General features: G+C 43.9%; 1 protein-coding gene across 1 annotated transcript in view; it reads left to right on the top strand.

The window, feature by feature from the left end:
• HMCN1 (hemicentin 1) overlaps positions 1-15,835 on the top strand; it is a gene marked incomplete at its 5' end in the record, with an annotated part of 164,720 nt that overhangs the window by 16,745 nt on the left and 132,140 nt on the right. The window contains one exon of the mRNA XM_083867070.1: positions 14,567-14,637. Within this exon, the coding sequence (XP_083723196.1) occupies positions 14,567-14,637 (71 nt within the window). The remainder of the gene's footprint in view (positions 1-14,566; positions 14,638-15,835) is intronic.

Raw genomic sequence — 15,835 nt, forward strand, 5'->3', positions numbered from 1 at the left:
GAATGTTTTTATATATATTCTGTTGATTTTGATACCCTTTTCACATATCCTTAAGTGTTTTCCTGAGTGAGGCCTGACGATTTGCCTTTGGCAGCAAAGGGGATATTTGGCAGAACTGGTGATTTAAATCTGAGCTATCCTGCCTTAATCATTCAGATGCTGCTTTGTACTGCAGATACCTGAGCAAGATCTTCAAGAGATGCTGAATGGCTGTCCATGTCTGTACCTGAATAGCTCCTGAATTCCATGAAATGGGTCTTCACTGTGACCATTCCAGTGGGCAGTTGGTACAAAAAATGGTGCCTTGAGCCCACCCAACAGGCTGTTGTTTAAAGAATTAGTGATGCCCTTGCAATCTTTGTTCCTTGGCCTTTATTTCATGTTCAAGAAAATTGCCTAGACTCTCAATGTATGCAGGAATTCCATGTTGGTTTGTGAATGGCTTTAAGACACTTGAGGAGGGGCCAGGGAGAGTTTGCAGCTGGAGCACTGAGCAGCACAGCAGGGCAAAGACAGGACCAGTTTCTAAGGGCAGGATTGAAGACAGGCTGGGAGAGCTGGGGATGTTCACCTGGAGAAGAGAGGTTTTTGAGGAGACCTGAGAGCCCCTTCCAGTGCCTAAAGGGGCTCCATGAGACTTGGGACAAGGGCCTAGAGGGAAAGGATGAGGGGGAATGGCTTCCCACTGCCAGAGGACAGGGTTACATGGGATAGTGGGGAGAAATTCTTCCTTGTGAGAGTGGGGAGGTTCTAGCACAGGGTGCCCAGAGAAGCTGTGGCTGCCCCTGGACCCCTGGAGATGTCCAAGGCCAGGCTGGATGGGGCTTGGAACAACCTGATATGGTGGAAAGTGTCCCTGCCCATGGCAGGGGGTGGAATGAGATGAGCTTTAAGGTCCCTTCCAAACCCAAAGCATTCCATGCCATTCACTCAGTGACTATACTTGCAGTGGCATCCTCAGTGACTGTACTTGCTGCAGCAGCTCAGGAATTAGCACTCACCCTTCACTCATGTTGACTCATGAGGGGGGTAGTGACCCAACCACTTCAAATATCCAGGGTGAGCTGTCAGACTGTATTTGAAAAGACCTGCCAGTTCAGAGTGTGGGTTTTCTTCCAGACACAATGCAGACCCTGAGAAAATATGCTTTAGATTGACCTACACAAACAGTACAAGTCAGGTGGTAACATTGATTTTTGGAGCTTGATGGCTTTATGGTCACAGATCCAAATTCCCCAGAGAAGAAATCTTTGTGCTCTGTGTTGTATAAACAGGCTGAACAGTTTAGTGAAAACAATCATCATGGTAAATGCTTACGTTTTTAAACTGTAATCATTCTTTTAGAATAAGTTTGGTAATTATTTAGCAATCAATTATTTTATTGCCCTGTGTGAGTTCCATGTTTTTCCAGTAGTCAGCTAAGTACATTTCAGTCTGCTTGGGCTAGGCCAGATAGAGGCTGAAACTGGGAAATACACTGTTCAAGACAAATGAGTTAGTCTAAATTAATTTCTGTCTAAACATAAATAGTGGCATTATTTCAAACAAGTTTTACAACATGAGTGAACAGAAAACAAGGTTTTTCCTAATGTATTCTTGTTTAGCTGATTAGGACAAAAAAGTTAATGTTCTCATCATCTTTCCCTCCTCCCTCCCTGTTCACATCTGCTTTTTGAGTTAGTTTGGAGTGTGCTTGCGTTCTTACACTAGTAAAACTCTGTGGAATTTTATAACCCACAGATAATATTTAATGTTTCCCTCTCTTCCCCAGCTTCCTGAAAACTACTGAGCACTGAAACCTGCATCAAGAGTACAAATATTCTGATGCCCTTTTTTTTAATTTATTGTTCCAAAGCCATGAAACAGCTTTCTTCTGGCTGCTGAGCTCCTGTGGGCTGTGCCGTGTCCGTGGATCAGTGCAGGAGGTGATAGAGATCTGCATGGCTGGGATTCCACTGCTGGGCAGACAGGGCTGGGCAAAGCTGCCTGGATTAGCAGCTCCCCAGTTAAGCTCTCGTGGATCCCGCTGTGATGAGCTGCCCAGAGTTCTTGTTTGCGTAGAGGAGTTGGCAAAAGGCAGCGTGGTTGTAAGGGAGCTGCTGGCACACAGGGAGCAAATGCCATCTGTGGGACTCACCAGTGGCATCTGAGCAGGGCTGTGGGCCAAGTGCCAGGCCAGGCCCTGTGACACACATGTACCTGTGCTGATTTTGTGAACTGAGCAACCTGGTCTAGTGGAAGGGGTCTCTGCCCATGGCAGGGGCTTGGAACAAGGTGATCTTTAAGGTCCTCTCCAAACCAAAGCATTTTGTGGTGTTCACTGGTGGCATCCTCAGTTACTGTACTTGGCTACCAGCTGCAGCAATTCAAATTTGCCCTTGAAATTAGTCTTTTGTAAAACATTTCCAGAGGCTTAACTTTGAGTTTGTTCTGAGCCAAACCCACAGGGAATGAAGACATGGCACTGTAGTACTACTGGTGGTCAGCAAAGGCTCTAGCACTGCCTGCTCACAGGGTGGGACAGCTGAAATCCTGGTTGTTTTTTTGCTGTGGAGTCTAAAGTGCTGATGGTCTCTTCAGCTTTAATCCATGCAATTTATCAAATCCTTCTGTTCGTGTCTTTTCTATGCAGACATCAAAAATGTAATAGAATTATAGGCTCACAGAATCTCAGAACAGGTTGTGTTGGAAGGGACCTTAAAGCCCATGTCATTCCACCCCCTGCCATGGGCAGAGACACCTTCCAGTAGCCCAGGTTACTCCAAGCTTCATCCAACCTAGCCTTGCATGCTTCCAAGAATGGGGCAGCCACAGCCTCTCAGGGCGAGTCCTTCAGCTTGCTAGGGCAGCTCATCTGCTTTGAAAACTTCTCATACCCTTGAGGGTTTAGGTAGACTCTGAAGGATGCTGAAGAAAGGACCTGATGAGCTTTTAGGATTTTGAGTCCTGCATGGATCCAGGTCACACTGAGACAGTGACATACTCTGAGTTCTTGGCTGAGCTGCTGGTCATGAACCTCCAGAGCTGCTGTTTCACAGCTGGAGAAGCAACCTGAAATTTTTCTTGAACAAGTGCATGACTCTCCCAGCTTTGGGCTTCTTTCTGGTCATTTCTCAGTTGACATTTAAAGCTGTATTATTGTATAGGACAGAAGGAAACAGCCTCCAGTTGCTCCAGGCTAACTTTAAATTGATGTTAAGAAAATTTCTTCCCTCAAAGGGAACAGGCTGCCCAGGGAAGTGTCACCATCCATGGAGGTGTTTAAAAGCTGTGTGGATGTGTCACTTGTGGACATGGTTAGTGGTGGCCTTGGCAGTGCTGGGGCAATGGTTTGACACAATGATCTTTGAGGGCTTTTCCATCCTAAATGATTCCATGATTCTCTATTAAAAGGTGTTTTGCTATCTGGCTGAGATGTCAATTTTATATGACAAATGACTGTGGGCAGAAATGATGCTTAGACATGGATTGGTGGATTGTTTACATACCACAGAGTTTATGTAAGTCAGTGAATGTGCAGATTCCCTTTCCAAAGTGACAACTAAACATGTGTGTCTTGCAGCCAGACCCTCAGCAGCACTGAGTGGGAGACTTCTGTGCAACAGGATTCATTTACCAAATAGTCATTCTCAGGGGTTGTGTGACTACTGTGGGGAGAAGTTTTGGTTTTCAGTTGTCCTGGCAGATTAACACCATGAAGTGAGTGCAGTGCTGCAGAGGGTAGCAGAGCCTCTGTGCCTCTGTGTAGATGGCTCCCAGCTGCCCAGCTCCAGGGGTTGCAGCCTGTCTCAGGGAGGGGAGCTGCCAGGGAGCCCTGTGTGCACTGCTGGGCCAGGCTCAGAGCTGGGAAGAACCAGAGGCAAGGCATTCTCACTGCTCTGGCCCAGGGAAAGCAAGGAGACATATGAGACCACGGTCACCACTGAGTTATTCTGGCAGTGTGGAGACACTGCTCAGCCTGGCCCAACTCCTTTCCCCTTCCCCTGGGTTGTGGTGAGCATTCCAGTTTCTCAGCCTTGGTTCTCTAGGCTTCCACAAGAAGTTTATCCCTTACTGAATGGTTTCTGCTTAAAAATGTTTTTCTTGGTGCCATTTTGCAAATGACACAATTACAAATGATACAGGCGAAAGTGAAGGGATGGGAAAGAGCTGCTTCCAGCTGACTCGCCAGTTACCAAAGTAAACAGTGCTCTAATGAAGCTTTTGAGAGGCTCATCTGGCCATGAAAAACTTGCCATATCTTTCTTTTTAAACCAGCATTTCAATCCAAACCACATATTTTTAGAAATAGAACTAAAATGTTTCAGTATCCTCTTTTTCCTGGGTTGGCTCTATCAGATAAGCTATTTTGCAGTCTTATTTTCTGCTTCTTTTTCCCACTGCCTTCTTTACAGTAGAGTCCTGCAACAGCCTGGGTTAGAAGGGACCTCGAAAAAAATCATCTGACCCAACCTCTCAAACAGAGCTCACCAGGAGTAAGAAATATGTCTGATAGGTAGACATAGAAAATTAACTATTTAGAGTCTTCACTGTTTGTTAGTAATAGATTTTTAAAAAGATCAAAAAGTTCATGTTAACCTGGAACACCAGTAGCAGCCCTTCTTTGAACATCCTTAAATGGCTGTTTTAGCTTCAGCTAATTGATGCCTCTTTGTTCACAGGGGTATTTGAGGCATTACTGGACCCTTGTTAGAGCCCTAGGGATAATACTCCCAACTGGATATTGTCAGAGTGAATAATTGGTGTACGCGGACAGTGTTATCTGCTGTAACATTCCATCTTCTGTCAGCGGCACATGGATTAGTTCTGTGAAGTGGAGACTTAGCTGGAATGATGCAGAGATTTGAATTTACAGTTGTAACGCCTGAAAGGACAGGGTTGGGGTTTCTGATGGTTTGACACTGGTAATCCTTTAGCAATTCACTTTATAGTGGAATACTTGGACAGGAGCTGGGCTCTGTTTAACTGAAATCAATAAAAACTCTGGCAGTTACTTGGAAAGAAGGCAGATGCATTTTTAGTAGTAAAAAAGAATATTTTAGGTACATAGTAACCTCATGCAAAATAGCTAAATTTTATACTGAATGTGACACTTCTTTCTCCCAGCAGCTGGACTCAGATTATTTGATTTTTGTTATGTTTGGAAATCTACATTCTCAAAGGATGGCAGCTGGATATATCCTAAAGCCTTTTATACTATCAAAGTGATGATGTTCATGCACATGTATGTGTATGTGTGTAGGCACACACAGGTCATCTCCTAGAACCTTAGTTTTATTCTCCTAGAATTTTCAAAATGAAACTTTTTTCTTTCTTTGTTGTGTTCTATTGACAGGCAGGTAGCTTGGCATGAAAACTGAGGAGATTCTATTTAGTAGTGTTTGAATTATACAGGTGTAGGTAGGTCTGTGTTTAGTGTCTATCTTTCCCCTTTGTTTAGGGCTAATTGAGTAATTATGTGGTTTGCTGATACTTTGCTGAGCAAAATTTAATTAATGTTTCAAGGATTGTGTCTGGCATCTGAAGGAATTCTAGCTCAGTCTTTACTTTTTTGTGATTCTTTTAGGGAAAAGAGCCTAAAACTTATCACACTGTTTGAGCTTCATATCCAACAGTGGTGTTTTGTCTCAGGCCACGTAACTCCCTCCAGCCAGAGAAACCTCTGGAGACCCATGTAAACCTGACACACCATTGTGCATGTGTGGTCAGATGGAGTGCCACTGAGGGGATCAGGGGGATGGAGCATCTCTCCTGTGGGGAAAGGCTGAAAGCATTGGGATTGGTCAGCCTGGAGAGGAGAAGCTTTGTGGTGACCTAACTGTGGTCTTGCAGTACCTGAGGGGAACCTACAGGAAAGATGGAGGAAGACTTTTTACAAGGGATGGATGGAGAGGACAAGGGGGAATGGCTTCCCACTGCCAGAGGGCAGCACTGGTTAAATGTTAGGAAGGAATTATTCCCTGTGAGGGTGGTGAGGCCCTGGCACACGGTGCCCAGAGAAGCTGTGGCTGCTCCATCCCTGAAATGTCCAAGGCCAGGTTGGATGGGTTTTGGAGCAACCTAGGATAGTGGAAATGTCCCTGCCCAAGGGATGGAACTAGATGAACTTTAAGATCCCTTCCCACCTAAGCCTATGATTCTATGATGATTTAAAATAAAATTATCTTTTACCATGTGAAAGCAAACCCACAACATAAGCTTGTAAAGAACAGGATAGGGTTAATATGGGAACATACTCTGGGAAGTCCTTGTGTTCCCATGGTCTCTTGGCAGTTTTAAACACTGATGGATTAGTGCCATGGTCTCCATAAAGCTTGTTAGGGGAACAGCTTCTTGAAGAAAACACTGACTGCTGTTTTATTAATAACTGGGGGGTAATTACCCCCGTTAAATACCGTTCCTGCCTCAGGACTTTGGTGTGTGCTACATACTGGGGATGTAGAATGCTTCCCCTCATCCCAGTCTGAGCAGGACTGTCCTGCTCCCAGGATGCTCAGGTTGCTGATGGTGACTTTATTTGCTTACAGGGTCTGCTTTTGTGTAGCTGTGGGTTGTGAGTGCATTAGTAGTTCCATATCCTTTGGGAGAGCAATGCAGCTGCACTTTCAGCAGGAAGGAGCCAGTGGCTTTCCAGTTTGCTGATGTCTCAAGATCAAAAAGCTGACTTGGCTTCAGTAAGGTAGCTCTCTCCAGGGATCTTCCAAATCTCTTTGAAGGAAGTAATCTGGGAATATAATCTTCCAAGCAGAAAAAACTTTTAATTAGCCATCGTAATTGAATTAATCTATCCTGCAAATAAAAGAAGCTGTGATTTTTTTTTCCTGTCAGCCACTGGACCCCTCTTGTGGTGAGGTACATTTGGAGACAGGGTGTGAGGCTGAGTTCCATGAAGAAGGAGAAGGAGCCTTATGGGTGAGGCTGTGGTACCCTGCAGTGCCTGGAGGCTCCCGACGGTGGAGCTCAGATATTCCCAGCCGGCAGCGGCTGGACAGCAGTTCAAAATCAATCATGCTACATGTCACAGTAAATAGGTTCATTCTGTAAGGCAATATTAAGTATAAATTGTGAATTAAAAATGGTGTTTTAAATCTTTCTTGATTTGACTTCAGCATGGTAAGGTAATTAATCACAAAGCAGCACTGTGCAATGGGTAGTTGCATTCATTCCTGCCCGACTCTTCAGTGCACGTTCTTCATCCAGTGCCTTACAAGTGTAGGAGGAGCAGTGCCAAAATACACAGATCCAGAGATGAGACAGAAATAGACCTGGACTGAACTGGAGTTCAGTCTGGAGAAAGAATTTAAAGAGCATTATGAACTGAGTTTTACTCTGTTGTTAACAAGGGGAAATAAACACAAACAGAAAGAGAGCTGATGACCTTCTCAGATGTTCAGTGGGAGTTGGGAGCATGGGCCAGCCTCCCAGGCTGAACAGTAAGGAAGCTGTGTCTGCAGTCCTTATCAGCTGTTTGTCCTTTACTGTAGGCTGAGCAAAGCAAATTGCTCAAAGCTTTTCTCTCCTTGTGTCTGCTTGTGCCTTTTGTTGTTAGAAAAGCAAAGCAGCCCCATGGAAGCCTGCAGCAGTGGCAGTGCTGGACAGGCAAGCACGAACTCCAAAGTTCTGGGCATGCCGGAGAGCAGAGACTGCAGTCCTGGACATACTCAGTGCTGGGATGGAGTCGAGCTCAAGGCTTGGATGTCAGAGACCACCTAGTTGTACGATCTTCCCATAATCTCCGTGGCTTGCTCAGCCCTTGGCCTCTCTCAGGGCCTGTCAGCTGAGTTGTCAGCCGTGGCTGCGTGTTGGGAGTTGGGCAGTGATCCATGGAGGGCTGGCCAGAGGCAGCAGAGTCAGCTGAGACACTGCTCTGTGGCCCTGCAGGGAACAGACCTCCTGTGCTGTGCAAAGGACAGGCAGGCAGGAGGAAGGTGGGGCTGCTCCAGATTTCAGCATTCACTATGTTTGCTTGTCCCCAGAAAGGAAAAAACCTTGCTGTGTGTCATTCTTTTTGGGACATTTAATAGCCACTCAAGTCATTACTTTAAATCTGAACCACATGGACTCAAGGTTTCTGGTCTCTTAGCCCATAGTTGTGCACCAGCAATAGACAAAAACTTCTGACCTTGCAGTGGAGCTAGAGATGTTCAGGTGGATTACTTCCTCAAAACAATAATAAACCTGTGTTTCTATTTCATTCAAGCTATCTTCTTCTCATTTCCAGCATAAGGGAGTGTTTTTTTGTTGGTTTTTTTTTTTTTTTTTTTTTTTTTTTTTTTTTGTTAGGATTCTTTGATTAATTGTTGTGCCACTCATGCAAAAGGCTTGAAAAGCTCCAAGGCTGTTTTGTGTATCATCCATTTAAGAGAGCATTTGTAGCAAATCTGGGTTTGTTTCAACCATCTCTGGGTAGAGAAGGTTACTCTGCACATGCTGTGGTTTGTGACTGTAGTTCTCAGAAGGTGGAGTTAACAGTGTGCTGGGCAAATCTGTCCCTGATTTTTATTGTTTCTTACTGCATATGGTTAATAACTTTTAGACAACTGCACTTGAGGCTCATAAGCTAAACTTAGTGCTTGTTGCAGTAGACAAAAGATGAGAATATTAGATTTTATCCACTGTGGGTCTCCAAGTGAGCTTTTCTTTTCCAAGAAATGAAGCATGTAGAATGCTTTTTCAGTCATTGTTATTTTCCTTAAAAAAAAAAAAAAGTAATGAACTCATAACTCTTAAAACAATGGGAAATAACAACACAAACGTGGCACTTGCTAAGGCACATTGCTAGTAAAGCTTGTGTTGGATCTTTGGTCACTGAGTTTCAGCCAGGCTCTGGCCTCTGTCCTGAGGTGAGGAGTTTGATGCATGAGGGTGGTGGCCCTTGCCATCCATGAGGAAGAAGCTTCATCAGCTCCACTGGTGCTGGGTTGGCTCTGCAATTCCCAGGATAATCTGTCTGGTTTGTGAACTCATGAAAAACTGGGTGAAAAACTGTGAGCCGTCTGACTCCTTCCTGTCTGCTGTTTCACAGTAGTCATAAGTCATGAGTCTGAAAAATGATTTAAAAAATAAAAAAGTGAGTGTGTTAAGGAAACATGAGCTTGCTGGGCTGGTTTGGCTCATTTCTCTCTGGTTAAGAATCTGGTAAAAGTTGCTCACTGCAGTTTCTGGGCTCTTCAAAAAATTAATTATAGTCAGGTTAGAATCTGAAAGCAGTTGGTACATGAGGGAATATCATTTAGGAGGAAACTTTAAACAGCTTATTACACGTTATAGTGCTAAGCACCTTGGCTTACTCAATGCTCCCTGAATCCATTGGGATGGTCTTTCCAGTGGGATGGGTGTTAGCCATGGGGGGCTCATGACTGCAGGCAGCATCTTCAGTACTCCCTTGTCCCCCTGGAAAAATTCATCAAGGTTTCTATCCACACAGCTCCCATCCTCTGAATGGGAGTTGCGGGTGTCCTTCACTTCAGAGCACGAAGCACAGGGCTTTAAGTTTGGTCTCTCTTTACTATGTGGTGCAGTCAGCTTCTTGGTTTGGTAGTCTACAATAGAAATTTGCAATCAGTAAAAATGGAGCAGCATTTTTGGTGCATTAAAACATAATGCTGTAAAACAGCTTCTGATTCTGTGTGCATGTATTTATCAGCTGTGTGAGGAACAAAACTATTCACTGACATTTGAGATGGCAGCTACAAATGGTTTTCTTTTATATAGTCTTACCTGTGTGATCATCCCTCCTTTTAAGGGAAAGGAGAGCCCTGTGAAGCACTTCCAGTGGCAGCTTGTGAGGGATCTGAAGGGGGAAGAGCCTGCAGGACCCAATTTGCTGTTGGAAAATTGCAGGTTTCTCCTTCTGTGCCCTCAGGATGGACAGCTGGCTGGAGCCTAGCTGGGAGCAGCTCTACCATTGTTCTTACTCTCTTAATTCTTTGGCAGTGGCTGCTCCTAAAGGCCTTCAGAGGAATTATAAGCAGAGCTTTGCAATGGATTGGATACAGTTCTCTTCTTTCTCTGAGAAGAGCATTAAATCAGATAAACCCCGGTGCTCAGCACCCTTAGTAAATGGCTCTTAGGGAATAATTGCACAGCAGCTTCTTTTGGCAGGGATCTTGGTTTAGGCATTTCAGCTGTCCCATCTGATTACTCCTAATCCTTCATCATCTCTTCATTTGTGGTGAAAATTACTTGATGTACGTGTACTCACACACACATATAATATACACACATATATAAATGGGCAGGTGAGGATTTGTATATATGGGTATATGAAACCCATATTAGTCCTCTTATCTCAAAAACTGTCAGAATTGCCACAGCTCAGTGCTAGATTTGTCAGTCCACTTCATAAATAAAAAAGAATATGGAAGATAATTGTCACCCAGGTTTTTTCTGTGCATACTGTGTTATGAAGAGATAACTAAAAACTAATAACTCTAATATTAGTTTTTTTGTATAATTAATGTAGTTATATAATGTAACAGTGTAATTATTGTGGTATTATTATATATAATATAATAATAATGTTGTTATTGGAATATCAGGGATTTTTTTGCTGTTCTGTGGTAAGTTTTGGGGTTTTGTTTTTTTCCACTTTTCCTTTTCATTTGTGGTGTCATAGTTTTGAAATTTATATTTCTTTGGAAGTATTCAAAGATGTAGAGGCTTTTTGGGGGGATATCTTTATTTATTTAGTTAGTTTTAATTATGAGTATGGCTTTGTGTCAAGAAAGCATTCTTACTGTGAATTAGAAGAAGGAATTCTGTGGGTGAGAGCACTCCACAAAGTTTAGTATCTCTGCCAAAATTCCTTCAGCTACCATGTATCACTTAGAGCTTTTTTATTCCTTCTGGAACAAACAAATCTCAGTGTTCTGAGTTGATGAGAGGTAGGCAAAAACTTCCATATTCCTTTGCTAGGTCTCCTAAAGCACCCAGCTGTCCAAAGCAGACATTTGGTGCAGATGTGTTCCGTGGTCAGGACTAGGGGAGTGCCAGATTTGCAATCACCGTCAGTGTTAATTATGTGTGATTGTGTGTCATGGGGAAATCTGTGGTTTTCCCAATGTGCTTGCTGCCCAGCTTGTACATAAACATGTGGCCATTTGAGGTGTGGCAGAAAGCCATGGAAAAACAGCAGGGCCTTTTGGAATGGCCAGTTTCTCAGGTTGCTGTGGGCTTCTCTCCTTGTTTGCCAATGAGATGGTTTTTACAAGACTTGCCCCAGAAAGAAAGCATTAAAATCCTTGATCTCTGTGTTGTGTTGTCATAGTTTAATTGCATAGGTACAAGCTCAGTTGCCCCATTGGCTATGTTGACTTTTGTGATTTCAGTTTTGGAAGTCCAGGCTTTGCTCGGGGATGTGCAGCCATTCCTTTAAAATGTTTCCTTTTGGCTGTTACCAGTTTGTGTGTGTGACTGTTGGATTCTCAAATGAGTCTGGAAGAGCTGACATTTACACTGTACTTGTGAGGCCAGAGGACTGAGTTGGTGCCTCAAAAAGACTCGCTGCCATTCTGGGGCTGTGTCAGCTTTTTCACCTTTGCACAACTCCCTCTGGGTGACCGTGAAAGTTTTGGAGTAGTGAGCAATGGAGACACCCCCCACAACAAACCACCCCTCCCCATCACTGGAAGCGTCCAAGGCCAGGTTGGACAGAGCTTGGAGCAACCTGGGGTAGTGGGAGGTGTCCCTGCCCATGGCAGAGGGTGGGACTGGAGGGGCTTTAAGGTCCCTTCCAACCCAAACCATTCTGTGATTCTGTATTCTGTTAGAGTATTTCATGTGTCAAGCTTCATCTAAAGAGCTAATGAAGTTTAAAATTTTATTATTTTCTTCTGCTTAGTGTGTTTACAGGTTATAGTTTCTGAGTGAATATTCTGTTTAAACTATGCTTGTTATGTAAATGTAAATCACTTCTTATAATGGCCCCTCACTTTTTTATTTTCTGGACACTTAGAAGGCCTGTATTTATCTCTGTTGGTGAAAGAGTCTTACTTGGGCTGCAGTTGGAGGTCACAGAATGAGGATGAAAGAAACTGAAGCTGGTGAAGGTTATTAAAGCTTTTCTGGCAGGCAGGTCACATAAGCTGGTGGCACAACAGTATATGATGGACAGCTGCTGGGTTTTTTGGGACAAGCTGGTGAGTGTTCAGGTGGTGAGGAGGAGCACCATCACCAGTGAGACATGGCCCTGGTTGTGGAATCAGCTGGGGCCATCTGTCCCTGCACAGCTCCTGCAGGGTTCTCTGCTCTGTCCTGCCCACAGCACTGGATGGTGACCATGTCCCACTCTTGTGGCCCGGGTGCCATTTCCCAGCTGAGCTCTTTGCTGAGCTCTCAGCAGAGGGCAGCCAGAGCCATGATCCTGCAGGAACCTGCCCGGGCTCTGCTTGGCATCGGCACTGCTGGAGCCAGCCCGTGCTGCCTGTGGGGGAATAAGGCAAAGTTCTCAGCCCATCTGACCTGATGGGCTGTTTTAGCTTAGCTGAAGGAGTGTTGCTTTTCAGATCTTTATTTTATAAGGTAAGAAAGCCTTTCCAAAGGATTTACTGCTCTAGATTGAAACACTGGAATCCCTCAACAGATGGGAATAATGGAGCTAATGGGGTTTCTCTATGGATAAACTCCAGCCAGTGACGTGCTTTAGAACAGTGCTTGGCAAGGGGGAGATTGGAAGCAAAACAATTTGGAGGTAGCTTTATTGCAGGTGTTTGCTTTAAAGGATACCCAAAGGAAAATAGTGTGAGGGGGAGTGGAACACAGCAGGATGAGGTATGTGAAGGAACAGTGAGTCTTTAAAGTGGCTCTTTTAATGATAGTGCAGCATTTTAGTACATGGCATTCACAGATAAATGACTCACAGCCATGCAAAAAGCCCCCAAGGACAGTTTAATATTCTAGGAAAGGTTTTGTGTGATCTCGTGGGTGACTTTCAAAGAAATTAACCCAAAAGACACTCATAAATAGAGCTTGCCTAGCAAATACTGGTGTGCTTAGAGTAGACCTTAGTGATGGCAGTTGTTGTAACTCCAGTGAAATAAAACTTTGGATTGTTTAAAAAAGAGAAATGTCTGTATTATATGGAAGATAAGTGCACAATAACTTTTATAGGGCTTGGAAAGTGTTGTGAGGTCTGCTGAGGCAGCACTTCCCTGTAAGCTGCAGCTGTATTAAATTGGCACTGCTGCAGTTTCATGCTTGGCTTTTACTCTGACAGCAGAATTGTGCCCCATTTGGTCTGTTAGGACTCAGCTGATCTCTTTGAGTGGTTTGGAGCACTCAACTGTTAGAAATCTCTTCATTTTTGTGTGTGTTTATTTACTGATTTTTGGCATAGCACCCTGACTGCACTTGATGAGCTGGGCGAGTGCCCGTGGCCAGGGCAGCAATGCCTGCCCAGGCCAGGCAAAGAATGAAGGGCACTGGTGCCAAGGCAGATTGAGGTGAACAGGCAGGAAATCACAGCATAGGAACCAGCTGTCTGGAATCACATTTGATACCAATCAGGGAGGCAGCTGTGTAAGGGGCAGAGGGACTGCGCCGTGGGATTGGGAAATGCTCACTTGTGCTGCTGTTACACACCCCAGGCAACTTCACTTGGATGTCCTGCCCTTCCTCAGTAAACAAAGACATGGCAAATGCCATGAATAAAGTTTTTTCTGCTTTGATTCTTTCTGGCAGCTCCTGCTAGATGTGCTGGGATTGGGGATAAGGCTCACACTGGGATTTTTCCAGAGGTGCTTTTGTTTTTCAGTGAAGAGATGTGGCACATGTCTTTTCCTTTTTTTTTTTTTTTTTTTTTTTTTTTTTTTTTTTTCAGGAGTAAAATTGGAATTGCAAAGCCAAGTATGTGTGTTCTGTCCAGAGAGGCCTCTTCATGTTTACCTAGAATCACAAAATTGGGGAATGGTTTGGGTTGGAAGGGACCTTAAATTCATCTTGTTTCACCCTCTGCAGTGGGCAGGGACACCTTCCACTGTCCCAGGTTGCTCCAAGCCCCGTCCAGCCTGGCCTTGGACACTTCCAGGGATCCAGGGGCAGCCACAGCTTCTCTGGGCACCCTGTGCCAGGGCCTCACCTCCCTCAGAGGGAAGACTGCTTCTCCAATATCTAATATCTTTAAGTCTGAAGCCATTTCCCCTTGTCCTGTCCCTCCAAGCCCTTGCCAAAGTCCCTCTCCATCTCTCTTGGAGCTCCTTTAGGCACTGGCAGGCTGCTGTAAGGTTTTCCCAAAGCCTTGTTTTCTCCATTCTGAAGAGCCTCTTTCTGGAAAAATACATTATTTCTTGGTCCAGCAACATTTGTTCTGGGAATTTTGTTCCCTTTTTATTACTAACAATTAAATGTTTGAGCAAAATCAAAGGTGAAAGGCTTTATGAGCCTATAAATGTTTAAGGCACATAGAGATTGGTAATACTGGAATATTAAAGGTGTCAGATTTGAAATCATAGGTTTCAATAGAGGGGATATCATTCTCTATTATTTCTTTCTGTTCAATGCTTTTAATTTAATTTTTTTACTACTGTATGTCTTCAGATAACTCTATTTTCTTTGTATTTCATTCTAGAAATTGGTCCAGTGACAATAACCACAGATCCCAAGAAATTTCAGTTTGAACTTAGGGAACTTTATGTTCAGGTGAGTAACTTTTTTCCTGTGTGGTTCTAGCAAAGACTGTTTCCTCACACTAATCTTTCTTCTTGTGTTGATATTTCTGCTGCAAGCATTCATGAGGATGTAGATCACACTTACCTCTGTAGTTCTGCCTGCACAAACTGTCATCCTCCTGCTCATCATGATTTAGGGTTATGATTGATTCCTTTGTCTTAGTTTACATCATTGTGTAGAGACATGGCTTGAATAACACAAGAAGGAATAGTTAGGTAATGCTAACATTTAGTTGGCATTTTCATTAGTCCTACCACTTGTTCACAGATACTTTTATGGACTTTTACTGTGTTCTGGAAATTATATTCCATGAACACCGTTCAAACAAGAGGACTGTAAGACCCATCAGGTTTTCCATAAGTACTGCCTTCCCTGCCATGCATTACTTGGCACTTAGAGTTTCAAAGTCTTCTTAGAAACACAGAATATCCTGGGTGGGAAGGGACCCACAGAGCCCTGTCCCTGCCCAGACACCCCAACAATCCCACCCTGTGCATCCCTGGGAGCATTGTCCAAACCCTCCTGGAGCTCTGGCAGCCTTGGGGCCGTGCCTATTCCCTGGGGAGCCTGGGCAGTGCCAGCACCCTCTGGGGAAGAACCTTTCCTGAGCTCCAGCCTGACCCTGCCCTGACACAGCTCCAGCTATTCCTTTGGGTGATAGAAAGAAAGGGGGAAGGACTGGAATGGAGTTATCCTTACTGACAGAACATGTGTTCCTGTTGTCCTGTCTTGAACCAAGGAAAATGCCTCTGACCTGTGCCAAACCTTGCTGGAGTCAGTAGTGCCAGACAGGCTCTCCCTCAGAAACTGGCACATGGTGTAATCCTTGATTGACTAAGAACAGATTGCTTGAAGATTACTATAAAAGTTGGCAGAAGGTTTGAAATCCAGAGAAAATAATAGCTATTGCAGTTTTCTCCTTCATGGGGAAATTTAAGCTTCAAAAATCCATCCAGTTTTCATGTTTTGTTTCCTCAATAGTTATACTGGACCTGTAATTGCAGCTGTTTTTAAAAGGTGGATGTTTAGGTGAAGCTTTTGGGAATTGCAAACTCTTCATTTCTAATCAAGTTGTTTAAAAGTTTCTGTCTAATTAATTTTAGATTTCATTCTTTATTGCTGGTTGATTACATATTTTATAATTACTTTCAAGATATGCTCATTCTGC

Source organism: Zosterops lateralis (genome assembly GCF_965231275.1).
Source record: "Zosterops lateralis genome assembly, chromosome: 9".
NCBI lineage: Eukaryota > Metazoa > Chordata > Aves > Passeriformes > Zosteropidae > Zosterops > Zosterops lateralis.